The sequence below is a fragment of the Ctenopharyngodon idella genome, chromosome 11 (assembly GCF_019924925.1).
Source record: "Ctenopharyngodon idella isolate HZGC_01 chromosome 11, HZGC01, whole genome shotgun sequence".
NCBI lineage: Eukaryota > Metazoa > Chordata > Actinopteri > Cypriniformes > Xenocyprididae > Ctenopharyngodon > Ctenopharyngodon idella.
In genome coordinates this window covers 25,785,327-25,813,179 of record NC_067230.1, presented here as the reverse complement: position 1 = coordinate 25,813,179, position 27,853 = coordinate 25,785,327, and the positions used below count along the sequence as shown (strand labels likewise).

Genomic DNA, 27,853 nt, shown 5'->3' with positions numbered 1-27,853 from the left:
GCAGAGTCATTGTGCGTAAACATGACGGTTATTGTAGTTCTAGACTAAAGCATTTAATTTATTAATTATTGTGAGCATTTACTCATCTCACTTACACAAAAACTGAGTCAGTATTCCTCAAAATGATGCACAAACCTACAATAATTAAATATATTAAATTAAACAAATATACTTTATGTATTTAATCTTACTTTATTAACTAATGTCTTTGCTGCTGACCTTCGATGATCCAATTCAACAATACTAAATAAGCAAAAATGACTTTAGATAAACATCACATTTGTGATCAGCCTGAAGCTTATTCATTTCACTTTTGGTGTGAAAGGGCCTTTACATTTGCCAAAAATAGACCTTTTTGTGTTTTTTAAAAAACAAACAAGCAAGCCCAGCCCAGGTGAGAAAAAGTAATGCAAAAGTAATGTTTTACATAAAAAGTAACTAACGCAATTAGTTTCTTTTTTAGGGAGTAACGCGATATTGTAATGCATAACTTTTAAAAGTTTTGTCATTTGTCATTCTTAAAACAAATAATAGTTATATAACTATATAAATATAATTTTAGTAGTAAACAGTTTGAATGTTATTTGAGGTTACTATAACTCACACAAAACATGAGAGACTATAAAAGCTCTCAGATCTAGTGCAAAGAAATAAGACAAAAGAAGGTGCAGTATTTCTAAACATTGCATAATTCCATGTACAGCAGCAGCACAATCAGTCTTTGAACGGTTTATCAACATTAGACATCTGTCATACCACAAACGTCATGTTTGTTGTTCTTCTTTGGATATCAAAGGTCAGAGATCACTTTCACAGAGTAAGTTCAGAGAGCAGACCTCCCCACCCACCCCCTCAAACCCTCTTGCTCCCCCCTCAGGTCTTCACACGGCTCGCGCCGCGGTGCTCGGATGCTCCACTGGGAACAAAGAACCGCTGAGCATTGTTCCACCCTGAGTGCGGAATTCCGCAAGCAGGCCAGGTGCACCTCCATTAGGGCTCAGACATGATGAGGAGACCCCGGGGGGGCCCAAGAGTGCGGATGGAATTCGATTGAAAGTAAAGCACAAATGAAAACCTGAACAAGTCCAGATCTGAAAGATTACGGCAGTCTACCAACACAAACAGAGACATAAAAACATACTAAATTTAAACCAGGGATGGTCGGAATTGTACAAAACAACAGAAGTGAAGGTACTTGCAGAAAGCTATATGAACCTGCTGATGTTGACACTGCTGGAAATAGAAGTTCAGTGAGGTGATGCAGTTCATTCTATGGTAAACATGACCTCAGTGAAGAGAAATCCACCACCCATACAATTTGTTCAAAGCCATTCACAAATAATTTACAAGAATCAAGGCTATTTTGCAAAGCAATGAACTAAATGTATACATTTATAAATTATTGAGATCTTGGACATGATGCATGATTACCTAACTGTGCTAAGAGAACGTTATGTCACTTTTTTTTGTTAAAGGGTTAGTTCACCCAAAAATGAAAATTCAGTCATTAATTACTCACCCTCATGTCGTTCCACACTCGTAAGACATGAAGAAAACACTGCTTCATGAACCTTCGAAGCTTTTGTTTCGAATCAGTGGTTCGGAGCGCGTATCAAACTGCCAAAGTCACGTGAACTATTGAAGTTTTGAAACACTTATGACGTAACGAAGCCTCGTTTACTGAAATCACGTGATTTTGGCGCTCCGAACCACTGATTAAAAAAAAAAAGATTCGTAAAGCTTCGAAGCTTCATGAAGCAGTGTTTTGAGATCACTAGATATTGTTGAATATCATCATTTTTTTTTTTTTTTTGGCGCACAAACAGTATTCTCGTCACTTTATAATATTAAGGTTGAACCACTGTACTCATATGAACTGTTTTAAATATGTTTTTAGTACCTTTCTGGGCATTGAAAAAGGAAATGATCTTGCCGGCAGTGCACACCTCACTGAGCCACTGGATTTAATCAAAAATATTTTAATTTGTGTTCTGAAGATGAACGAAGGTCTTACGGGTGTGGAGCGACATGAGGGTGAGTAATTAATGACAGAATTTTCATTTTTGGGTGAACTAACCCTTTAAGGACCCCTCAGCCTGTGCCATCTAGAGTTTCGTGACTGAACTATGTATCTATACCATTCAGATTACCATTCAAATAAAGATAAAATCTATTTGGGCACTTTCTGGTTGTCAAACATGAGAAGATCACGCTCATACTATAGTTAATTTGCTGGTTAGAAATAATAGCATAAATGGCTCAGAAAGTTAGCTCAGAAAATGTCACTTGGTTTGATACTGTATAATCAGATACAATAAACAAATAAGTTGGACTAAAAAATGTACGTTGACTATTTCAGCCAAACATCACGCACACGAATGAGAAGAATGTGAGAGCCAAAAAACACAAACTGCCTCTTAGACAGAGTTAAAACAACCAAAACCCAGAGTTTCTCCCACTGAGAATGCTATACAAAAGAGGCTTTTCCAGCCAAAGCCATTGTAGCATCACATGAGGGGAAAGTTTAGTGGGAGAATCAAGAATCTGCAGCAATAAAACTGTGGGAAACATGAGCAATAGTAACCTCAGTGTTTTGAAAACAAGTATTGGCATGACAAATTGCCCATCTCATCAGTTTGTCCTAAGCTCAAAGCACTTTTTGTTTTTATATCCAAAATAGTATTTCTGAAATGAGAGGTTACATAAAAGCTTTGTAATTACCCTGTGCACTCATGTAAAAACACTTGTTTTCCTTTCAATTCAGACTTTCTTTTTTTTGTTCAAACACTGTGATTGTAGTAACAAATACAGGTGGTAACAATAGGTCTCTGAACTATGATACTCCAATTGTACACAAATGAACATCCTGTTATGGTGATCTGATACATTTTATTCTAAAAGTTTCCATTTACACAAAATGAATGTTAAGCCTGGAGTTTATCCAGTAGATTTGGTTACTGAGGAAAAATCAGGTCAAGTCGTTTTAGGGCAAAAAGCTTCATATCTCCAAAACATAGCTGTCTAGTGAGATGCAAGATCTAAGGAAGAAGTAAATTCACAGTTGATTTATTGAGCTAAAGTGGATAAAATGCAACCCCACAGAGTCTCACAGGTAAAACCTGATTAAAAAAATAATAAAAACGTTATCTTCCACAAATGAAGTCTGTGTCTGCACTTCATAGAGTTTATTGGGTTCAGATGTTGTCCATTTAGACAGCTGCAAGAACCGTATGAGATGAACTATCGGCTTGAATCACTCCTACATGGCATTTTACATACAGTATTACAGTTTTTTCTTTGCATCTCATCTGTTTCAGGGTTACTGGGGACATGCAAAAGAAAAGGACAAAATAAATTAAACACCAATAATCTCATGCACAGAAATAGAATATTTAAAATGGATCATAAAATGACAAATTTTCCTTGATCTTCTGAAATAAAAGAGCTTAATGCACTCTGAAAACATATCTGAACTTTCAGACTTTTATACTTTTGCAACTTACTGATATCAAACAGATATGCTAACACATACAGTAACAACCCACAATAAACAAAAGAGCTGTTTCAGTCACTTCAGTCAAAATAAGCTTAAAAAAAGCAAAAATGTGCTGCATGTGGTGTTAAAACACCCCAATTTCGCTTAATTTAGATTCCCTGTCAGCTAAACAATTGCTGTTCTTTAAAAAAAAAAGTATCCACAAAAGTATTAAGCAGCATAACTGCTGCATAACAAGTGTTTCTTGAGCATATTATAATGATTTCTGAAGGATCATGTGACACTGAAGACTGGAGTAATGATGCTGAAAATTCAGCTTTGATCACAGGAGTAAATTACATTTTAAAATATATTAAAATAGAAAACATTTTGTAATAATATTTCATGATATTACTGTTTTTACTGTATTTTCTATCAAATAAATGCAGCTTTGGTGAGTATAAGAGATTTCTTTCAAATACATTGAAAATCGTACAACCCCCAAACTTTTTAACGTACATATATTTACATTTTTGCAATACGTATGTAAAAACCTTGACCAACACTGTAAGTGCTCCCCAATTAACCCTGTTATTACCCAAAATACCCCATTTCAAAGCAATGGTGGCAGGAGGTCAGTCTATAATCAAAATGTACACTTGTGTCCTATTCGATGTTTAATGATGACGCACAAAACACTACTTTCCTGGGTCAGAACAGAACACAGACAGAGAAAGTTAAAGTGAACGCCGGTGGCTCAACACCCTCCACTGAGAAACCCAAAGCCTCTTCAAGTTCCCACTGAACTGAAGCCAGAGCACTAAAACTACAGAACAGAGCCACCCGGGGACAGACTGTTCCAAAGGGTCAACGGGGAGGGGAAATGAGGAAATATGCCTGTGTAGTGTGTCTAGATTTGTTTTGCACAATAAATTAAACCAGTCCAAGTGATTTCAATTAGGCCAAAGGTACAAGTGAGAGTGTTAAAGGCACTTGGCTTTTCCTGAGCTGACATACTAAAATAGGAAATTGGGGTAGGATATATTGAAGTGCTAGGCCAACAGCTTCAAAGCTAACAGACATGAGGTAAAAGTCACAAAAAAATCAATTTAGGTTTCATGAAGACTATAAAGATGAAAAGAATCAACTAATGAGATGCATTTTTCATCTGCTGTCAAATATTCAGGGATCCCTGAAAGAGATACATGTGTCCAGTAGTGAAGTCTCTGCTTGCAACCCATTGTAACTAATGATCGCTTTCTGGTAAATCAATCTCTTTGGAAGCGGTGAGGATCAAATGCCTTCGTGTGACTATCTCTGTTCCACAACAGTGTCCCATTTTCTCAAGGGATTCAGTGGCCTCTGCAGGGACACTGGCATACATTCATTTGAGAACTGTTCCCCTTAAAAAGTCCTTAACCTTTCCATTCTATGAGAACGAATCAGATGGGTCTCAGACAAGAGGAGAACAGCACTAACACAAAGATTGATGAGCTCAGCGTTCCTATTTTTCTTGGACAGATGGCTCTCTTGATTGTAAGTGGGAGTGGGAAATAAAACTCAGAATTCAGCTCATTCTTCTGTGTCATTAAAGAAACTCAAACGTTAACAGTGTTATTCAAACTCTGTTGGATACTCTTTTTTCAAGTCTGGATCACACTTTATAATAATGTTCATTATCTGTTATTATTAGTGGTGTTTGCTAAGGCAAGAATCATTAGTACTACTGCTCATAACTTAAGCCATTCTGCACCACTTGTGCGACATACGTGAATGTTAACTCAAACCATCCACTTTGATAAAGAGACTAAGGTGTGTTTTTTTGTTTTTTAAGTGATCAGAACACCATAGCAACACCCTAGCAACCACACAGCAAAGCCCTGGAACCAGCCAGAACACCATAGCAACAACCTAGCAACCAGCCAGAACACCACAGCAACCACATAGCAAAGCCCCTGGAACCACAATATCAAACACATAGTAAAGCAGTGGAACTGTGATAGCGAACAACATAGCAACACCCTAGCAACCACATAGCAAAGCCCTGGAATCATCCAGAACACCATAGCAACAACATAGCAACCATCCAGAACACCACAGCAACCACATAGCAAAGCCCTGGAACACAATAACAAACACATAGTAAAGCCCTGGAACTATGATAGCGAACACCATAGCAACACCCTAGCAACCACACAGCAAAGTCCTGGAGCCACCCAGAACACCATAGCAACAACCTAGCAAGCACCCAGAACACCACAGCAACCACAATGCAAAGCCCTGGAACCACAATAACAAACACATAGCAAAGCCTGGAACTATGATAGCGAACAACATAGCAACACCCTAGCAACCACATAACAAATCCCTCGAACCACCCAGAACACCATAGCAACCACATACATTAGCAAAACCCTGGAATCACAATAGCAACCACATAGCAAAGCCTTGAAACCACAATAACATTCACATACCAAAGCCCTGGAACTACGATAGCAACCATAGAGCAACACCCTAGCAACCACCCAGAACATCATAGCAAACACATAGCAACACTCTAGCATCTGCCCAGAACACCATAGCATCCACATACATTAGCAAAGTTCTTGAACCACAATAGAAACCACATAGCAAAGCCATGGAACCATGATAGCAACACCCTAGCAACCACACAGAACACTATAGTAAACACATAGCAACATTCTAGCAACCACCCAGAACACCATATCAACCGCATACCAAAGCCCTTGGAACCACAATAGCAACCACATTGCAACACATTAACCACTCAGAACAGCTTAGCAACTGCATAGAAATGCCCTGGCAAAGCATGATTTGATGCGTTTGATGCGTCATGATTTAAAAATCATGTAACTTTGATTGATATATTTTCAAATCTGAATGTGCATTAAATGCTGATTTAACTTTTGATAAGTTGGTAAAAAAAAAAAAAAAGTTTGTCTGGCCCACATTCCACCACCTATTTGATTTATTCCTTGTCTGCATGTTAGACACACTTTATTCTTTTCTTCTTCCTGAAAATTCAGGCAGTGCACAGATTTGGACCCCAAAACATGAATTATGAACCACCCTGGCCTAAATGTAATGGCACATTTTAGAAATAGGGATAAACAGGACCAAAACTCACAATTGTTGCCAACCCATGAGAGAGGAAAGCAGGTCCATCCAAAAAGAGGTTATCTGAAGTTTCCCTGTGATGCTGATTTCATCAAAGCTCATGCAGCTGTGAAGTCTAAGAGGATGTGAATGATTTAACAGGTTATGACAGAAATGTCTTCCTGTCAAAGATGCCAGATGCAGTTTTAGCACAGAGAAAATTATGATGCTTGAGGGCAGAAAGATAACTCAATGGATTATGTAATAGATATGTGACAGAATAAACGGTGCGCTATAGATAAAATGTCACAAAAAAGACTAATAATTATATGTTTTTGCATTTATCATGTCAAAACTACAGCATAAAAGCATGTTATTTACTACTATCATATTTTACTATCAAATAGGCTGTTGTGGAGAAATGTTTTAACCATTCATCATAAATACACAGGCAGTTGTTGTAAAGCCACAAAACCACAATCAATAACTCTGGATAATGGCTTGAGGTCTCTGCTAGTATTTATGTCGGCCACCTGGATATATTTTGGATTTGTCACAGCATTATGTCCTGCTTTTATGAATATATAGAACATTCTCTCTTTCAGACTTTCATCAGACAATTGGTGCAGACTGAAGAAAAGAACATGGAATGCCACAGGCGCTATAGACTTGGGTATAATCTATAAAATATTAGCTGACCCCATGCTGCTTCGAGACGAGGGAGAATTAAATACAGGTCATGGGGAGCATTGATTCCCTGAGTTATTCGTTTCAGGTTCATTTTTAATAAATTCCTCAACAGCCTCTGAATGCATAAAAACTGCTACTACACTGTAAAAAAGAATTGTTAGTTTAACTTAAAAAAGTAAGTTACCTGCATGGTTGCCTTAAAATTTAAGTTTATTGAAATTAAAAATTTGAGTTAATACAATGAAGGCGATTGGTTTAATCAACACAAACTCAAAATATTATGTTATCTGAACTACATTAATTATTGAAATTGATTTGACAAAAGAAAAAATGTTGTGACAATAAATCATGAAAATAATTTTTTACAGTGTACTGAAACTACTTTGAGAGTAGAAGAATGGTGGCCTGGGTTGGGTTAAAATAGAGAAAAGGTCAAGAGAATTGATACATTTCCAAGCCCAGACTAGTCTGATGCCAAGACACAGCAATTTCACTATTCTTGTAAAGGTTGAGGAAAAGGAGATAATTATTATATTTATAATTGTGGTAAAATTTCTTTGAGCAAGAGAATAAAAATAAAGACCCCACAGAAATCAACCTCTATAGAGTATAAAAGTCATTTTCAGACCTGGTCATTTACTATGTTTAAGTATTGAAATACTGAAGTACAACTTTTAAAATCAAGATTCTTTATTGCTGTTTATGGTTCCATGAAGAACCTTTAACATCCATGGAAACGTTCTACTGCACAAAAGGTTCTTTATAGTCTAAAAACTTTCTTTAGATTATGAAAATGTTTTTACACTAAGAAAAAATGGTTCTTTTAAAGGATTAGTTCAATTTAAAATGAAAATTACCCCAAGCTTTACTCACCCTCAAGCCATCCTAGGTGTGTATGACATTCTTCTTTCTGATGAACACAGTCGGAGTTATATTAATAAACATCTTGACGCATCTAAGCTTTATAATGGCAGTGAACAGGACCAAGAAGTATGAGCTGAAGAAAGTGCATCCATCCAAAGCCAAACAGACTCCACACAGCTCCGGGAGGTTAAAAAGGCCTTCTGAAGCGAAGCAATGCATTTGTGTAAGAAAAATATCCATATTTAACTTTATAAGTTATAAAGTAAAATATCTAGCTTCCGCCAGACCACCTTCCATATTCAACTTAGGAAGAAAGCGTTACTGACAGTTAAGCTTTTTTCGTAAGTTGAATACAGAAGGTGTAGTACGTAGCATTAGCGTTTTGAACTGCGAGAGCCATTACACTTTCTTCCTAAGTATATACAGAAGGCGTTCTGGCGGAAGCTAGATATTTTATTTTATAACTTGTTAAATATGGATATCTTTCTTACACAAATGCATCGCTTCGCTTCAAAAGGCCTTTATTAACCCCCCGGAGCTGTGTGAAGTACGTTTATGATGGATGGATAAACTGCTTTGAGTTTCAAACAGGTGGTTTCCGTGCACTGCTATTATAAAGCTTGGATGCGTCACGATATTTATTAATATATCTCCGTTTGTGTTCATCTGAAAGAAGAAATTCATATACACCTAGGATGGCTTGAGGGTGAGTAAAGCTTGGGCTAATTTTCATTTTAAAGTGAACTAATCCTTTAAGAACTGGTTTTATTAAGGAACGCAAAATGGTTCTTCTGTGGCATCGCTGTGAAAACATCCGTTTGGAACCTTTATTTTTAAGAGTATAGTAAATTTTAATGCATTTCCCCAAAACAACAGTGCATCCATCCAACATGCACTATTTCTCAATGCAAAAACAGAAGGGATTTTTTTTCTCTTGTGACAAAAACAATTGCCCATCCACAATGGCCTGGTTTACACTGGTTCTCTGCCCGTCAGGGTCTGGATGACAAACAATGTGAACAGATCATGAAGAATAGTACAGAGAGTGCATGAGGCAACGTCTGATTCAGGCTGTATGATGAAAGGCAAAGTGTGAGATTGCCAGGCAGCCACCCACCAATCTGTGAAAATCTGCCTTCATCTTAACCACCTGCTTTAGATTGAATTTAATATTACATGATCTGAAGGTTTTTAAGAATTAACAGCTTTATAGCTATATACAGCCTACACCCACTCATAGCAAATAACAAAAAGAGGTAGTTTGTTCAGCGATTCCAACGCGAGTAAATACAACATGCTATGCCCAGACTGAAGCAATTATATAAGCTTTCTGATAGCCAGTCAACAAGCAAGACTGCACCGAGGAAGTAAAAGACTGCCTACACAACTTCAATAAATTCAAGAATGCTCTATTTATTTTACACTCACAATATAGTTGTTTTGTAAATGAAAGCAAGGGATTTCTAGCATCAGAACTCTATAATTATCTTTCATATTCATCATATCCTAAAAGCTCCTTTATTTGACCAGACAGTTCTCAATTACAGCTAAGCCGACCACACAGACTCAAAAAAAATGTTTAAAGGAAGAGTTCACCCAAAAATGAAAATGAAATGTCGCTCCAAACCTGTGTGATTTAATATTCTCATGTAACACAAAATTAGATGTTCTGAAGAATGTTATGTTGGTCTTTTCCATAATAGCATACAGTGTGACCATATATACAGACATGTGAGTGTGCATATATGGATAATATATGTATATATATATATATATATATATATATATGACTCTCTATCTCATAGCTTGATAGATAAAGTCAGTGCCCTGACATGAAGATTTTTCAAGGTTAGCAGAATTTGCGTCACACCACATCCACCAGCAGCACTCAATGATAAGACAGCCTGTGAAGGTGATAGGTGTGACAGCATTTCCTCCCCCATCCAGATTCAATGTAGCATCTCCTAGATGAGCAGATAACAGCTCTACACAAAAAGTGACTGAAGGTCACGCACACAGCCCCAAGAATACTGACAGGTGCCACCAGAGGGCAAACTCCAAAAGACATTGTAGATAAAAGGCAAAGAGCCAGGGCAAACAGTAAACAGGATGTAGAGGCAAGTGAGAAGGAACAGAAAGTGGAAAGTAGTAGGTGTTTCCGATATGCTTTAAATAATTTTTTTTAATCTGGTTCTCTGCTACCACTAAAGAAACACCGTCACTAAGCTGCTAAACAGTGCTAAGCAAGAGATGCTGCCACCTAGTGGTACATTTATACCAAAATACCTTGTCTTTCTTTCTCAAACTGTTTGTTCTGTATACATATTTTAAAGTCGCCATGAAATCAAAATTGACAGTTTTTTATATATATATATATATATGGAATATTGAAGTATTTTTTATAAATGATTTATCTGTGCACATCATACAATTTTTTTTTTTTAATTCATGTGCCCTCATAATCTTTTCTCAAAATAATTAACTTCCCTCCCTCTTACAGCGACATTTCTTTTCTTCTCTGATGACATGTTTACTGGCATGAGGGCGGGACAAATCTGTCACTCATATGAGACCACAACCATCCAATCAATTGCCGGTGTACAAAAATAAAGACCCGCCCTAAATTTTTTCTTGTTCGAGAAGCTGTTTGACTCGGATATATGTTATAGGGAAGAAAAGACCAGGCTATAGCAACTTCCGTTTCATGCTGACTTTAAAAAGCTATACATAAAATTGCCAAAAAAAAAAAAAAAAGCCATCAAAAGTCTATTAAGAATGGAAAAGGCTACAATTTCAAACCCTTTACAGTTTATTATGTATATCAGCCACTGAAACGTTCATAAAATTAAGTATAAAATCCGCAATATATCACATAGCCTACCAATAAAAGTGTTGTTTGCTTTCCTCAGTTCTAATTCAAGAGCACTCATCCCTGTCCTCTGTAATGAGGTGTGCGGGTAAAAGGCTGTCATCAGAAAAACACAGGGCTCTAGTTCACCTCTAACGTTAATTAGGAAAACACAGGCTGCTGCACGCTGTTTCCCGACAAGCTGTCAGTGAAGTCTGAGGGCATGACAGTAAAATAACTGCTACTGTTCAGTCTCCCGAGACTGATTCCCAAGGTAGCCTAATAGAAACTGGTCAGCCGGCACACAAAGACGGCAGAGAAGTGCATTATTAATTAATATTTTAAGTATTATTATTGTTATCTTAAAATCAAACAATTATTTGACAGATTTGGTTGCAAGGACCACATAAACTCCCTAAATGCACTTTTCAGACTCTCAAATGGGTATTTAAAGGGATAGTTCACCCAAAAATGAAAATATTGTCATAATTTACTCACCCTCAGGTTGGTCCAAACCTGTATGAATTTCTTTGTTCTGTTGAACACAAAGGAAGATATTTTGAAGAATGTGGGAAACTGAACAGTTCTGGGGCACCATTAACTTCCATAGTATTTTTTTTTTCCTACTATGGAAGTCAATGGTGTCCCAAAGCTGCCTGGTTACAAACTTTCTTCAAAATATCTTCCTTTGTGTTCAGCAGAACAAAGAAATTTATACAGGTTTGGAACAACATGAGGGTGAGTAAATGATGACAGAATTTTCATTTTTGGGTGAACTATCCCTTTAAGTTGTTTACTTACAATGTCCAAAATAATAATATATACATTAATCATTTTGTCCCTGTGAATGTCATGAACATGGCATTTCCACCACATTTTTTTTTTTAATAAAATGGCCTACTCCTTTCTTTGTCTTGCTAAGGGCAATATAGCCAGCAGAGTATTTATGCTAAATACACACAATGACACAATATTTTCTTAATTTAACCAATAAAGCTTAATTGAAAATGACCCACAATAAAAATATCCAGTTGACAAGTGAAATTTACCTTGCTTTTCCTTCGTCTTCTTCATATAGCATGCTCTTCAGTGACAATGTTGTCCCCTTGGTACCCAACAAATACCCAAACTTTTTTTTTTTTTTTTTAATTGTTAATTGTGGTGAAGGTGATGGCACAACACAATTGAGTCGTAATTTTAAAACATAATTGATTAATTTAATAAAGTAAACAGTAAACAGCAGTTTGTGTTCACTCTTTGCTTGAATCATCAAATAATTATTTTATTATGGATTTTCATAGTTTAAGACTTAAGTCAAGGTCTTGGACAAGCAATATAATCTGTACATATAAATGATTTGAAAAGTAGCTTAACTTAAAAAGAATTACTGTCTTGTCAAAGTAAGCGTTATTTCCTTCACTTTTATTTTGAAATGGCATGATGACTTTTATTTTGATATAACCCGGCTGTGACGTCACGTGGTGACCGTAGCTGCCTGCCTCCATGCTGGAGTTGATGTAACAGGCGTGAGGATTGATCATTGTACCGGTGTTTTAGTTTTATTGATCGAATAAACGGCGATCAGACAGATCTGTCAGCAGACATGTCGTACTGCAAGCAGGAAGGTATGACTCAACTAAATCGGACTGTTTAAACACACTTTAAACCCATCTTGTACTGTCGTTTAGCTGTGCGGCTAGTGCTCATGTCAGTAAAAGTCACTCTCTTACCAGCCATGCTTGATAATATCAATGAGTTATTAAAATATTTATCGGCTGCAAATAATCTTTTCAGATGTTTTCAAATGTCTTGTGTTAATTTATCCTATTTTGCATGTGTGTAGTGAGTTTAGTGAAGAATTACTTGTAGAATTATAGATGAACACATTCTTCATTCTTCTTAACCATGAGCTCAATAAAACACACACATCTGTAGTGTAACGAAATATGTTTTCAATGAGTTCAAGATCTGACTGATTTTGATGGCTGTGATGCCTGAATGACTTCATGCTGTGTCACCCTGCAGATAGCAGGCGCCTGCAAGGTCATACATAACCTGGAGAGTTCATAACCTAAAGTCCACCAAATTATTTAGGTTAATTTTTTTCATTATGAAATATTTTTACATAATATAAACTTCAACACAACATGTTTGCCCTGAAAATTGAGTACAGTGCAGTGTTATTTTATTGTGTGTGTGTGTGTGTGTATATGTATGTATATATACACACACACACACACTATACAACGCTATGTAACCTAGCTTTAATATTTATATTTTCACTTTCATTCATTTAATTGTAATTTTAGTTGATATATCTATTAGTAATTTTAGTACTCCAACTAGTTGCAAAGGCCACATTTCTCATTTTTAATTATAAATAAATAATTCTAAATGCATTTTAATATTTAATTTTTTTATCACAGAAAATTATTTTTAAGAGTTTAAGTTAGCAATAAAGTGATCAATTAACAGTATGTTTTTAAATATAAAATATTATTATAATTTTATCATTGTGTGTAACTTCATTCTCTTCTCAATAACAAAAGGTAAAGATCGCATCATATTTGTCACCAAAGAGGATCATGAAGCACCCAGTAACGCTGAGCTAATAGAAGATGACCCTAATGATCCGTATGAGGATCACGGTAAGTTTTTGAACTTGTACAAAATATTAATTATCATTTTGCATAGTTTAGCCTAAATATGATTTATTTTACCTCATTTTATGCTCATTTCTTTTGACCCTGCAGGTCTTATTCTACCTAATGGTGACATAAACTGGAACTGCCCGTGTCTGGGCGGTATGGCCAGTGGCCCTTGTGGACAGCAGTTCAAGGAAGCCTTTTCTTGTTTCCACTATAGCAAAGAGGAGGTAAAGGGGTCAGATTGTGTGGAAAACTTCCGGAGTATGCAGGAGTGTATGCAGAAATACCCCGAGCTTTACCCCCAGGAAGACGACAATGATAGCGCCCCCTCTGGTGGGGCTAATACTTCACCCAGTGAATCCACTTCCACTGACTCTCTCCCTACATCCTCTCCTGATTCAGCACCAGTAGCCACAGAAAACCCAGCAGCAAGCTAATGTCATCCTGGCTTCGTTCCCACCGCACCTCACAGCAGAGACAGCTCCACTTTTGAGTATGCAGAGATCATATCAAAATATGCCACTATGGATAACTATGATGCTCTCCACCTGGCTGCATGATGCACAGAGATGGGGGAAGCCCTTAAACTTCAGGTTTTTGATTAAAATATTCAAATGACATTAACATGCACTTGAGGGACCTTTAAATAATGAGTTTTGGGGATCTGTATGTTGAGTATGGCCCCCTTTGAATCGTCCAGCTTTCTATTTTCTGGTTATTTGCTCCACAACCTAAGCTAGTTTGACTTGTGTACAGATCAAAGGCCGTTTGGCGGTTGTACTTTGACAACTGTGCAGTTTTGGGATGAAATACTCAAATAACAAGTCTATATACATTTCCTGTGTTGATTTATGTTGTACAACATGATTGAACAGTTTTTCCGATGAAGAAATCTGCTGCTGCTGACGCGTTTGAAAGCGCGTAGCCCAAGGTTGCATATTAAGTACAAACAGTAGGGGGCGTGAGTGAGTAAACCAGTAGCCTTACCTGTCAACCGATGATAAAGAAGTGATTTGATGGCGTTAAAACAACGCATCATAAATGAGAAGATCTTATGTTTAGTAAGAACATGCAAACATCTGTTGTTCCAGAGACTAGTAGGCTTTGTTTAAATGAAGCGTCTAACATCGAGGGCTGTTTCTAGATCCCTTTCCAACACATGCTAACATTAAACAGTGTTAAAGAATTGTGCTGATATCAGATCCTTTTTAAGCTCATGTGGCTTATTGATACATTAAATCAGTGACATGGTAACACTTTACAATAAAATTTAATTTGTTAACATTAGTTAGCATGAACAACAATGAACAATACTTATACAGCATTTATTAATCTTGGTTAATCTCAACATTTACTAATACATTATAAAAAAGTGACTGAACATTAATGTACTGGGAACTAACATGAATGTTTATTAACTAACATTAACAAAGGTTAATAAATGCTGTAAAAAATATATTGAGCATTGTTAGTTTATGTAAGTTAATGCAGTAACTGTTAACAAATAAGATCTTAATGTAAAGTGCTACCAGTGACATTTACAAATCTGTAGGTTTTGTCAACAAGAGTGACTGTGTTTAGATTGAATTGATTTGTCATTCAAAGCCTTAATATGATTATTCTTGTTCTGATTAAACAAGAAACCTGATCTTTTCATCCGTGATGTACCCGTTTCTGTAAAATGTTTTAATAAAATAGAAGATCTTGAGTCCAAATCATGCATAAGCACTGGGAGAATTTGAATCAGTCCATACCTTGTGTTTTTCTCAATTTTGACATTTTTTTTTTTTTACAATTTACAATTGTGTATTTAAAAAAAAAACAACAACAACATCTTAACTGAAATGTTATAAGCAAAGAAGCAAATAAAATACAAAAGTGTGAATGAATGAATCACAAAAATGCCCTGCTGCCTGCAGTCCTTGTGGATTCACTGGCTCATATTTATCATGTGTCCATTCATATATTCAAGAAACTATTTTAGAGAGTCTTTTGATGACTATAATAACTACAGAGGAATAAGTACAAAAACAGTCCAATCAGGCTTATGAATGCCATATCCATGTTCTGAGTTTATGCATTGATTATTCAGCGTCCACAAGACAACGGCCTCCTAAATGAACAGTTGTTTTTGAAGAGCTAAGCCCAACTTGTTTTGTATGACAATTATATTTATTTTAAGTGACTATTCAGTGCACTTTGCCATGCAACTACTTCATGAATATTTCTTCTGGTAATTACCCACATTCCTTTTCAGTTGCATCCGGTGGTCATGGTACATTTAGGATCCAGCTGCCTGCTTTGGTACAATGGCATCATTTCAAGTGAGGGCTTTCAAGTTTGGGCAGTGATGTATGAAAGCTTGTTTCCGCCAGAAAATAAAAAAGGTAATTGTGACTTTTTATCTTACGATTCTGACTTTAATACGCAATTGTGAGTTTATATCTCACAATTCTGACTTTTTTCTCAAAATTGAAAAAAATATAAACTCACAATTGCGAGTTATAAATCAGAATTTCAAAACAAACTTGCAATTGTGAGTTATAAAGTCAGAACTGTGAGATATAATCCCATGATTCTGAGGGGGAAAAAAAGTCAAGGAAACAAACTCACAATTGCGAATTATAAAGCCCGAATTGTGGGATATAAACTTGCAATTGAGAGAAAAAACAATCTCACAATTCTTACTTTTTTCTCAAAACTGAGAAATATAAACTTGCAATTGCGAGTTATAAAATCAGAATTCCCAAACAAACTCGCAAGTTATAAAGTCTGAATTGTGAGATATAATCCCGTAATTCTGAGGGAAAAAAGTCAAGGAAACATAAACTCGCAATTACGAGTTATAAAGTTAGAATTGCAAGATACTGTATAAACTCACAATTGCGAATTATAAAGTCCAAATTGTGGGATATAAACTTGCAATTGAGAGAAAAAAAAAAACAATTGCAAGTTTATATCTCACAATTCTTACTTTTTTTCTCAAAATTGAGAAATATAAACTTGCAATTGTGATTTCTAAAGTCCGAATTGTGAGATATAAACTTGGAACTCTGAGGAAAAAAGTCAGCTCGGGAGTTTATATCTCACAATTCAGAGAATAAAATTCTGGCTTTTTTGTTGCAATTACAAGTTTATATCTTAAATATCTGGGAAAAGATATCTACTCACAATTGCAAGGAAAAAAAAAGTCAGAATTGTGAGAAGTCACAATTACCTTTTTTATTGTTTTATTCCTTGGCAGAAACAAGCTTCCATAGTGTTGTGCTACTGTACATTTGGGTAAAGTTGTGCTCATAGGCAGCCCTGATGCAGTGCTTCTGTGACCTGAAAGCCCAGGATGGGGGTCCAAGGGACTACCAGACTCTGCATGGTGACCAGTAGCCTCCCTGAGTCCACTTCCTCAGGACCTGCCAGTAGATAATTCCCACCTGCAGATGGACACAAAACAGTCACAAGTCTAATGGCAAACCTGACTGAACCAAAACTGTGGTCTAGATAAGGGTGAGTTTTTATACTCAAGACATTGGGTGCTGTACCTGGGTTGAGGATGGGACAGGTGCAGCCACGGCTGGTCCAAGAGAGTGGGTACAGACTGTGTGTGCCCTGGGAGAGAGGCAGTTTTCCAGAACGGAAGACCTTCCTCACCTTCACCAGGACAACAGCGTGTGTGCCTTTATCATGAGCTGACAGCACACTGGCTTTGATCACTACAGCCACCACAAACAGTCAGTTCACTCATTAGATTTTAATGGCTGTTTAGACGGCAAATGCCATCAGAATTGATTAATCGAATTATTGAATATCATGAAAAAGCCTCACCATATGCATGTTTCATCTTGCAAAGATCAGCCACACTTTTCAGCTTCTTTTCCCTACAGCTGCACTTCCCTGTAGAGAATTCACATTTAACATGTCACAAGTTCTATACATATTAACATATTTCATCTTACAAAAACATGCTCAGTTCAAAGAAGTATGTATGGTAATGCAGTACGGTAACAAGAATATTGTCATGAAAATATTATTTTTGAAAATAATGTAAAAAAAAATCTTAATGGTGCTAAAATAAGTTTTAAAATGAATTAAGTTTTCCTTAAAGGTGCAATATGTAGAATTTTCTGTCCGCTAGAGGTCGCTAGAGGCCTATTCAAAACAAAGGCGTAGCTTGATGACGGCAAGTTTGAGCGCGGAATCTTGGGACATATGGTCTTCACCTCACAGCCGGTTGAAATGAATCGGGATAGGACTCGGGAAGAAATCATGTTCATGGATGCGATTATTAACGTTACTGTAGTATGAAGCAGAGCAGGACCGAGTGTTGTGGGAGCTGAATGAGGCCGCTGGAGCGATTGTTAATGAGAGACGAACACAACAAGCCTCGCGAGCAGCAGAACTTTTATTATGCCACAGTCGCCGGCGCTGCTTCCACTTTTCCGGTCATGAGTATGAGATAACACATCGCTGTTTATCAAATTAGATACATTTGAGTGTGTTAAAAATGTTATAACGTTACTCTGTGCGTTTCGCTCTGCGGCTGTTGTGAGACACTTGTTGCACACTGCAGTAAGCTAGATCGATTTTAGAATATCATATTAAATGCTGGATGGCTTGTGTTGATAAATGGCATGCAATTAATTTTAAAACGTATTGTATGATGGAGAAAATTCTGTATTACTGTTACTAAAAATAAAGTTGCATCTGATTATGCTATGTTAGCTACTTCACAAAAATGTGTTTTTCTCTGAGGCATGGTAAAGCATGGTACTCACAAAAAAAACAACAAGAAAATTAGATTTAAGCAATAAGACTAAATGTGTTGAGCTATATAACAATAATTAGATTTCTGTCTATAAATATATCAAAACAGATGTTCCCTTGTCTATTAAAAAGTGTAATATATTAAGCGTCTTTGGTGTTTCCATGGTTTCTACAAAATAAAACCGGAAACCGAGGGTAACGCGGGTATGACGCAATTGACAGGCGACTCCTCACACGTCCCAGAGCCTTGGTTAAAATTGCAATCTTCTCACGATTTACAAATAGCTGGAAACATTTAGGATATTGTAAGTACTCAAGTGAACAAAATTTATAACACTGGCCTAGTGATTTTTGGATATTGTACTGCAAAATTCTTACATATTGCACCTTTAAGTAAAGTTTTATTTTGATTTTGGGATGAAATATGGACATGTTCTAGATTTCACCCATTTATATTACAATACATAATCATTTCAGCCTTACATTTGAAGGAACCACATAAAAAACACATTTTTGAAAAGCCACATCTTAAAGTCACATTTCCTGCTGTGGTTTCCCATGTTTCACAGCAGCTGCTGTGAGTGTTTTGTTACAGTAGTCAGCTCACCTGTATAATACAGTGCAGAGACGGCGAGATCTTTAGGCCACGCCCTCTCGTCCTCTTGAGGTTTAAAGTGGGACAGTTCAGGAATTTTCCCACCAATTGGTACATTGTAAAGCTTCACACTGCCTTTGCTGTTAAAGAAAAATGATATGACAACAAAAATTAATGGTATTTGAAAATCCCCAGCAGGTAGGCAATTAAAATTCAACTTGGATTTGTGGTTTTGAGATTCCTAATGCTCAATGTTTTAATTACAAATCACAAATATTAAGACTTATTGTAAATTAGAACAGAAAGGATTGAAAATTTAGTTTGTGTATGCATAAGTCTGACCTGTCTAGGCAATGACCTGTGATGGGGTCACAGGTCAAGGGGCACACACATGGTTTGCAGCCCTCCTCTCCAAAGCCCCAGTACCCTGGTAGACAGTGGCTACAGGTGGTGCCCCCCGCACCAGGTTTACAGTGGCACTGTCCACTTCTAGGATGGCACCATGGCGTCTCGTCGCCAAAATATACTGGCACCGAACCAACTGGGTCACACCAGCATCCTGCCACAGAAAAGAATGTTAATCAACTTTTGGTTCATTAGCTCTTCCTACTGCTGTCGAGTCACTTTAGTGGATTGTGTCATACGGCCGGCCACCACTAGGAGGCAATGAAAGACTGTAAATGATTGCGAAGATAACTATTTTGATATAATTTTTTTTTTAAGGAAATAAGGAGTGCTTGACCAAGCAAAACATGTCATCACTATGCTAAGGTTTAATAGGTAGTTGCTAGGGTGTATGTGACTGCTAAGGTGTTCTGAGTTTTTTTTTTTGTAAGCTTGTGCAGTGCAGCTCAGCAAACGTGCGCATTGAGGGCACATATCGGCCGCAAGGGGGGCGCTCGTGAGGACCCTTCTGAAGCCTAAAATTGACAAATGGGACACCCTACGGTATCGTGGACTTAATGGACACGCGCACACGGCAGCCGTTGTAAGTCCACAAGACCAAAAGTGCATAGAAGTGTGCCATTTGGGATTCAGCCTATGTGCTTCAAAGGGAGGGGTGAGAGGTGGACTGAGCCGTTGGTTGCAATTCACAACCTAAATGTCTCTTTTTTGCTTACAAATAATATGCATCAATAAATCATTCACTATAAGACCAGAAATGTGCATTAATAAGATAAAGTCAATTTTGATTTCAATTAAAAACAACTATTTGAGTGCAGAACCCTTTAAGATCTCATTGTCCTTTCTGTTTGTTCCTTCTCTTCTTTCTAACTGTCTTACGTGTGCAAGCATGCGGGGAGTTGAGGGGTCTGGCAGGGTGGCGGTGGTATCCAGGGCGACAGCGCTGGCACCGGCGGCCCACAGTGTTATGCTGGCAGTTGTCACAGACGCCCCCACTACTGCCCCCTGTGGACAGCCAAACTCGCTGGGAGAAGTGGCAGCTCTCTGCATGGCCGTGACATTCACATTCTTGAGCAATAGAAAACGAGAGAAAAAAAGTTAGAGGGAGAGAAAGAGACATTATGGATGAAAGAATCATTCAAGACCTGAGAAACAATCCTTAACATTTTTTTTTTTAAATATCAAATTAAAATCCTTTTAAAATCCCCTTTAAACTCTTATTTAAGCAAAAAATAATCTTAACAGTCCACTTCACACATCCAATTTTAAAATTAGACATGTATCCAGCCTTATAAATCTTAAAATCCAGCCTAAATCTTAAAAACAGGTGACACGTACACAGACTGCACACCTACGTGTTGCAGCTGGCACCCTGACGAAGGCAAAACCAGCCGCAATACATAGGTGTGCAGTCTGTGTACGTGTCACCTGTTTTTAAGATTTAGCCAAGATGAAATAAAGGCTTTTTAAAAATAGTTTCTCTACATGATTCGAGTGCCTTGGATCATCCTTAAGTTTACAAGTTGAATTATCCCTTGCATCCAAAGAGCACCGAGACGGAACTTACACCCCGTGCAGCACTTCTTTGGCATTTTTTGCTTTGAGGTACAGTAAACACACTTACTCTGGCATGGGTTGCTCTCCCCGCTGCTTCCATTGGCTGCTCTCCAGGGTTGGTCGTTGTAGAGCGGGGCACACCTCTCGCAGTGCTCGCCCGCTGTGTGGTGGGCACACACACACTTGCCAGACACCTGCGCTCCAGAGGAATGATTCACTTTCAGTTGCTGCCCATTCAAGCCCCACAAAGCCTTATAAAAATACATTTAACAGGCCACTTTCTATTCTCCTAACTACCGGGTGAGTGCACATACACCCTCAAGTATGCATTCAGCCAATATTTCATGGTGGGGCCAATGTAGGCACGATATGGGATTGAGATATGGGCCCTACATAGGCTAATTCAGATAGGGCCTAAAATGGAACATTTACATTTAGTCATTTAGCAGACGCTTTTCTCCAAAGCGACTTACAAATGAGAATAGTAGAAGCAATCAAAACAACATGAGTACAACAGTATGTAAGTGCTGTGTCAAGTCACAGTTTCATCAGTAAAGTGCTCGTAGCAAGGTTATTATTATTATTGTTTTTTTTTTTTTTTTTTTTAAATATATACGCAAATATATGGAGAAAGAATAGAAAAATCGAAAAAAGTAAAATATAAATAAAAAAAAGTGCTATATTACTGGGTCAAGTGTTAACGAAAAAGATATGTCTTTAGCAGTTTTTTGAAAATGGCTAAAGACTAGAGCATGGTAGGTCATTCCACCAACCAGGAACAGACCAGGAGAAGGTAGATAGAGCCGACATGAAACCCACTGATGAACCCATTTAGGGCCCATACTGGATCTCATTCAGATAGGGCCGACATGGAACAAATGGACGAACCCCTTTAGGGCCCATACTGGTTCTAATTCAGATAGGGCCGACATGGAACAAATGGATGAACCCATTTAGGGCCCATACTGGTTCTAATTCAGATAGGGCCGACATGGAACAAATGGATGAACCCATTTAGGGCCCATACTGGTTCTAATTCAGATAGGGCCAACATGGAACAAATGGACAAACCCATTTAGGGCCCATATTGGTTCTAATTCAGATAGGGCCGACGTGGAATATATAAACTAACCCATTTAGGGCCCATACTGGTTCTAATTCAGATAGGGCCGACATGGAACAAATGGACGAACCCCTTTAGGGCCCATACTGGTTCTAATTCAGATAGGGCCGACGTGGAATATATAAACTAACCCATTTAGGGCCCATACTGGTTCTAATTCAGATAGGGCCGACATGGAACAAATGGACGAACCCCTTTAGGGCCCATACTGGTTCTAATTCAGATAGGGCCGATGTGGAATATATAAACAAACCCATTTAGGGCCCATACTGGTTCTAATTCAGATAGGGCCTATATGGAACCCATAGACAAATCCATTTAGGGCCCATACTGGTTCTAATTCAGGTAGAGCCTATATGGAACCCATAGACGAACCCATTTAGGGCCCATATTGGTTCTAATTCAGATAGGGCCGACATGGAACCGATAGATGAACCCATTTAGAGCCCATACTGGTTTTAATTCAGATAGGGCCAACAATGAACCCATGGATGAATCCATTTAGAGCTCATACTGGTTCTAATTCAGATAAGGCTGACATGGAACCCACAGACGAACCCATTTAGCGCCCATACTGGTTCTAATTCAGATAGGGCCAACAATGAACCCATGGACGAACCTATTTTGGGGCCATACTGGTTCTAATTCAGATAGGGCCGACATGGAACAAATGGATGAACCCATGTAGGTCCCATACCTCAAGGCCATATCATACCTACATTGACCACACCATGAAATGTTGGATGAACAGAAGAGGAAATAAGTTCATTCACTCCGTCATTTATTCTGTCATTTACAAGTGTGCTGCAATGCTGTTCGTCCCAAAAATCACTAACAACTTGGACAGACTTACCACATTACTGGGTTGCAGGCTGACTTGTCCTTCATTTTCAGGAAGGCAATGTTCAGCATGGCCATGACACAAACACGCCCCTTTAGCCAAAAGAGAGTACACCGCAAATGGGGTTGAATCCAGGGGATCAGAACTTGGTGTGGGAGAAGCCAGCATCTTGCTGTGAATTGTGGGTAAAAATGGCGGATTTGACTGTTCCGGGATGCTTCGCTGCCCCTTCGAGACGGGACACTGTTGAGATTTTAAAAGCTGTATTCGTAAGTTAGTTACTGTCAGACGGGACAGTGCCTCAGGACTGTAGGGATCGACAATCCCACTGCTCGATCCTATGGATCGGAATATGATCTAGAAAAGAATTAGAAACAAATGATTATGCATTGTCAAATTTAAAAAGCATTTGACAGAACTGAAATTTAAAATCACCATAGTTTGGTTTAAATGCTGTTTAACCTTATAAAGCCTATCATATTTGATATGCAAAAAGGCCTCCATCAAAATAATCAAAACTTTGCTGAAAAAGCTGTTGGACACAATTTACTACATACCTTCTGATGTCTGACTGATAGTTTATACTTTTTTAGCAAGTAAAAGGGCTTTTAGTTTATCAAAATGTCTGTCTTCAGGTCACGGTACACGTCTTCTTGCTGTGAATTTTTTTACTGATTTTTATAAAGTAAATGTAAGAATAACTTTTATATTGTTTTAATCGCTATAGCATTTCTCAGTACTTAGGTCACTTTTTCTAAACTCTTTACACAATTCTCTTTACCAACTTTTAGCTTGGCACAGCAGTTAATTTCCCATTAAAAATGCATTAAAACTACCAAAACACATCCTCCCAGGTGTCAAATCAGCTCAGTTCCTCCATAAGTACATTCTTCCATTTGTACTTTGATCCCCGCAAAATTGAGTGCAGAAATGACATACTTCACATTTAAACCTGCTGAAACATTTAAAAGATGTTTTGTAGTGCTTTGGAGACCTTATTTCCTTCCTTACCTCTCCTCGGCTGCACGGTACCGCGTTGGAATATCTGGAAGTGCAGACAGCTCCTGCTTGACTTACATCATCAGGAAGCCCAAACATCTCAGTGCAGTTCCTGGCAAACAGCTTTAGTGTCTCCCAGGTCTGGCCGAAGTCCTGTGAGCGTTCCAACCTCATAGCAGCAGGACGTGGAGAACGAAACAACATCACAACGTGACTCATGCAGAACCGTGTCTCCAAGTCAAGACGGATTTCTTCCTTTTCTCCAGTGGCTGCCGCTGAGCCCCACCAGGTATCTGGATGAATAAATGGGTCATCGGCCATGAGGGCAGGAGGATGAAGCTCTGCTAGACAGCGTGGCTGGGTTGCCAAGCAGGAAGAGCTATTAGTGCAGCAGCTAGTCAGCGTGAAAAGGGTCCTGCCACTGGCCAAGTTACCCATAGGAGGGCTGCAAGCACGACCAACACATCTGGACTCTATGTAAAAGAGAAAATATGCATTACACACACATTCACAAACAAATCAGGGAAACTTTCATGTTGATGAAATGAAATGCACCATTTTTGAACACTGAACTTCTGTAAACACTACAGTCAGGTTCTGGCATGTCACAGAACAATGTTTGACAACCTGAGCCTTTAATGAACCTCAGTTGTGCTTTCACAGAAGCTGTGTCATTTCTCCTGCAAAGATTGCAGCACTGCAACAATAGTTAGGTATGACAAGAAAAGTGAAGTTTAATATTATTTTAGAGTGTTATAAATAAGAATACATTAAAAGTGTCAATATAAAAATGGATTTGTTATCTTGTTATAAAAATATGAAACATTACACAGCTTAAACTTTAAATAAACACTTAATACACGATAAAGGCATAAAAACGAAAACCAGATCTCACACAAAGTTCATGCATCTGACAATTTGATTATTATTAGAAGGAGAAGTCAAGTTATTTTAATGGATCCTTTTTCCCCACAAAATGCAAAAACAATATTTGGTAACCGTTTATCCTAATTTTCTTTCGATATCTTTAAAATCATACAAATTTAATTAATTTACAAATCATTATATAATGCTTAACACATCAGTGGTTCATATATGTTCAAGTATGAATATTTATGAAAATACTTTAATCAAACTTTAAGGACAGACAGACTTATTAGAGATAGATAGATAGATAGATAGATAGATAGACAGACAGACAGACAGACAGACAGATAGATAGACAGATAGATAGACAGACAGACAGATAGACAGATAGATAGATAGATAGATAGATAGATAGATAGAATATGTTCCACCAGATTTCTTCACTCACCTGTGACGCCCTGCAGGAATCCAGGAAACATGACCATTGCGCACTTCAATATCACCATTACAAACTGAGGACTCCAAAGGGGTTTCATGTTTAGCAGTCTGGGTGTACAGGCAGGTTAGTTATCCATAGTTACATAAACAGATTCATGTCCCAGTGCATGGTCAGTTGAGTTTGGAGAGATCTCCTTCACAGTCAGTTTGGAAACAGAATTTGCATGAAATCCAGCGTCTGGTAATCCATTTTCACAGAGAGTCAGTAAGAAAATTTTTCTGATGGTGGTGGTGATCTGGGATGCACCTGTCCAAACGGCACGCGGTTCATTCCTTTAATATTGTTTTTTAGATGAAGAGTAAACTGTTGTCTTTGCTGTGTTTGGACATGGCAGTCCTTTCAAACTAAAGGCAAAAGAGGGGAAAACCACGCAGGTCACTTTGGTAATAGCAGTGTGTCGCTCCTCTGCGTAATGCGCAGCGTTGTTCCAGCTTCCCAAGAGCACAGATGAATGACTGGGATCCACTGGCCTGAATCTGGAGCATTGAAATGATTGAAAAGGAGCACTCTACTGCCTCGCAGTGGAATGCTAGACTAGTGCAGTTCCCAGCCTACTTAAACAAGTGATTTCTCCTAGATGACATTTTTGCAGAGGTGGGTAGAGTATCCAAAAACTGTACTCAAAGTACAAGTACTTATAGAAATATTTCCTCAAAGTAAAAGTGAAAGTAATAATCTTAATAGTTACTTGAGTAAGAGTAAAAAAGTATTCAGTGAAAAAACTACTCAAGTAGCCAGTTGCTAGTTACTTTGTAATATATACAACAATACAATAGCATGTTATTATTTAGATAGATATTTAAATTATTATCATAATTATCTGCAGTTTATTGCAGATGTCTTTGCAATAAACACAGAAGAGACAAACATTATTTCTGGCATCTGTAGCCCAAATATCATTGCATGTCCTTTGCTTTGTATAATACTAACGTATACAGCTACATTTGAAAGAAGAAAGAGAGAAAACTCTTTACATGTGCTCGCGCTCATAACCGCTGAACATCTGAACACAAACATTGATCAAATGATGGATCGTCTGTTCTCCAAAATGTAATCAAATGTATATTTCTGCAGGCGCATGTAACTGTGTCTACGCAAAGGCGTTGATTTTTAAGACGAACAGGTCACCGGCGCCGCCCGCCACTGCGCAATACCCACAAATTACCACGGGACACGGAGGGTGTTCATTTCATACTCTCTGAACAATGGGAGCTTATTTAATGTATAAATTAAGATATATGTCCAAAAAACGGTAAAGAAATGCTACATTGTTATCGTGGCGTAATAATCTGTTTGGTTGTAAAATGTAGGCTATTGGCTGCATGAATTGAAATCGAATGAAATCGATACCTGTGGAATTGTTCACAGACAGCATACGCAGTTCAACTAATAAAGATCTTCATCGCTGGTAAACAATAGGATGCATTTGCAGATTTGCTTTTAATTGACTGTAGGTCCACTGCCACTTCATCCAACACTCCGAGTGAGAAACCGCTTCAGACGATTCAGTACGTACAGGGAACTGAACAAATCATTCAAACTGATTCGCGAATCAATTTAGACAGTTTTGCCAACTTGTTTGATCAAGGCTTTGATCAGAATCGACTCAAAAGAGTGATTCATTTGTGAATGGGGCATCGTTCATGAAAAAAAAGAGACAGCGCGCTTGGAATAAACTACGCATTTCTTAACATGTACAGTATTGCATTAAAATAAAGTAACGAGAGGAACGTCGCCCAACGTAGCGAAGTAAAAGTACAGATTTTCTATTACAAATATACTCAAGTTAAAGTACCCAAATTTAAATCTACTCTAAAAAGTAGAAATTTTCCAAAAAACTACGCAAGTAAATGTAACGAAGTAAATGTACTTCGTTACTACCCACCTCTGCATTTTGTTCACTGACTGTACCAGACATGTTTTCTCGGTATCTTTGCGATTCCTGCCACTGAACGTCCTATATCAGAAAGAACCATCCTAGGGATCCAGGAAAGGGATTTAGCTTAACCAGAAATGAAAATGATGACATAATTTACTCACCCTCCTGTCATTCCAAAAGCATTTGCTGTCCACGCCTATCTTTTTCATACATCAAAAAATCATTTACTTAAACTTTTGCAATATATTTCCTCATGAATTTGTTTTCAGTCTTTCGCTTGGCGATTCTGCAGGTGGGCACATGAAAGATTCTCTGAGGCTGGAGAACAAAGTTAATGTGATCCAGCCTCATGGAGAATTCCAGAAACCAGCAACAAAACCTGCTCTCCTTAATGAGGTGAGAGATGTTAATTTATGTGCCTTTTCCTCCTGGTTTTGAACTACAGTAGTTCTGTAGTATGGTTGCTTTGATGTTTGATTCAAGGAAAATTGAAATACATACAATAAATATCCTAGAAGGATATTGTGACATGAGGAAATACAGCACTATGAATGTTTCTGTCTGCATAGTGGTTAATGAAATCATAACTCATGCACATAAAACTATTGACATTTATGCATTTAAAAGGTATATTTAAAAAAAAAAAAAAAAAAAAAAAACATTACATGTAGTTCACTGAGCTGAA

The 27,853-nt window shown here is 37.7% G+C and overlaps 2 protein-coding genes across 2 annotated transcripts; one reads left to right on the top strand and one right to left on the bottom strand.

Annotated features, from left to right (window-relative positions):
• Nucleotides 1-12,456: 12,456 nt before the first annotated feature.
• On the top strand, nt 12,457-15,385 carry chchd4a (coiled-coil-helix-coiled-coil-helix domain containing 4a). The gene is made up of 3 exons (XM_051913147.1): nt 12,457-12,619; nt 13,544-13,642; nt 13,748-15,385. The coding sequence occupies exons 1-3, from the start codon at nt 12,598-12,600 to the stop codon at nt 14,077-14,079; spliced, it is 453 nt and encodes a 150-aa protein (XP_051769107.1). The 5' UTR covers nt 12,457-12,597; the 3' UTR covers nt 14,080-15,385.
• A 92-nt stretch (nt 15,386-15,477) lies between these two features.
• On the bottom strand, nt 15,478-26,778 carry si:dkey-202e22.2 (netrin-4). Its single transcript, XM_051913146.1, has 10 exons — nt 25,239-26,778; nt 23,936-24,396; nt 22,937-23,281; nt 21,028-21,154; nt 20,283-20,471; nt 19,341-19,557; nt 19,011-19,138; nt 17,465-17,533; nt 17,182-17,352; nt 15,478-17,073 (listed from the first exon to the last, which is right to left on the bottom strand). Exons 1-10 carry the CDS (start codon nt 25,324-25,326, stop codon nt 16,937-16,939), a joined length of 1,932 nt encoding a protein of 643 aa, XP_051769106.1. The 5' UTR covers nt 25,327-26,778; the 3' UTR covers nt 15,478-16,936.
• Between the last annotated feature and the right edge of the window lie 1,075 nt (nt 26,779-27,853).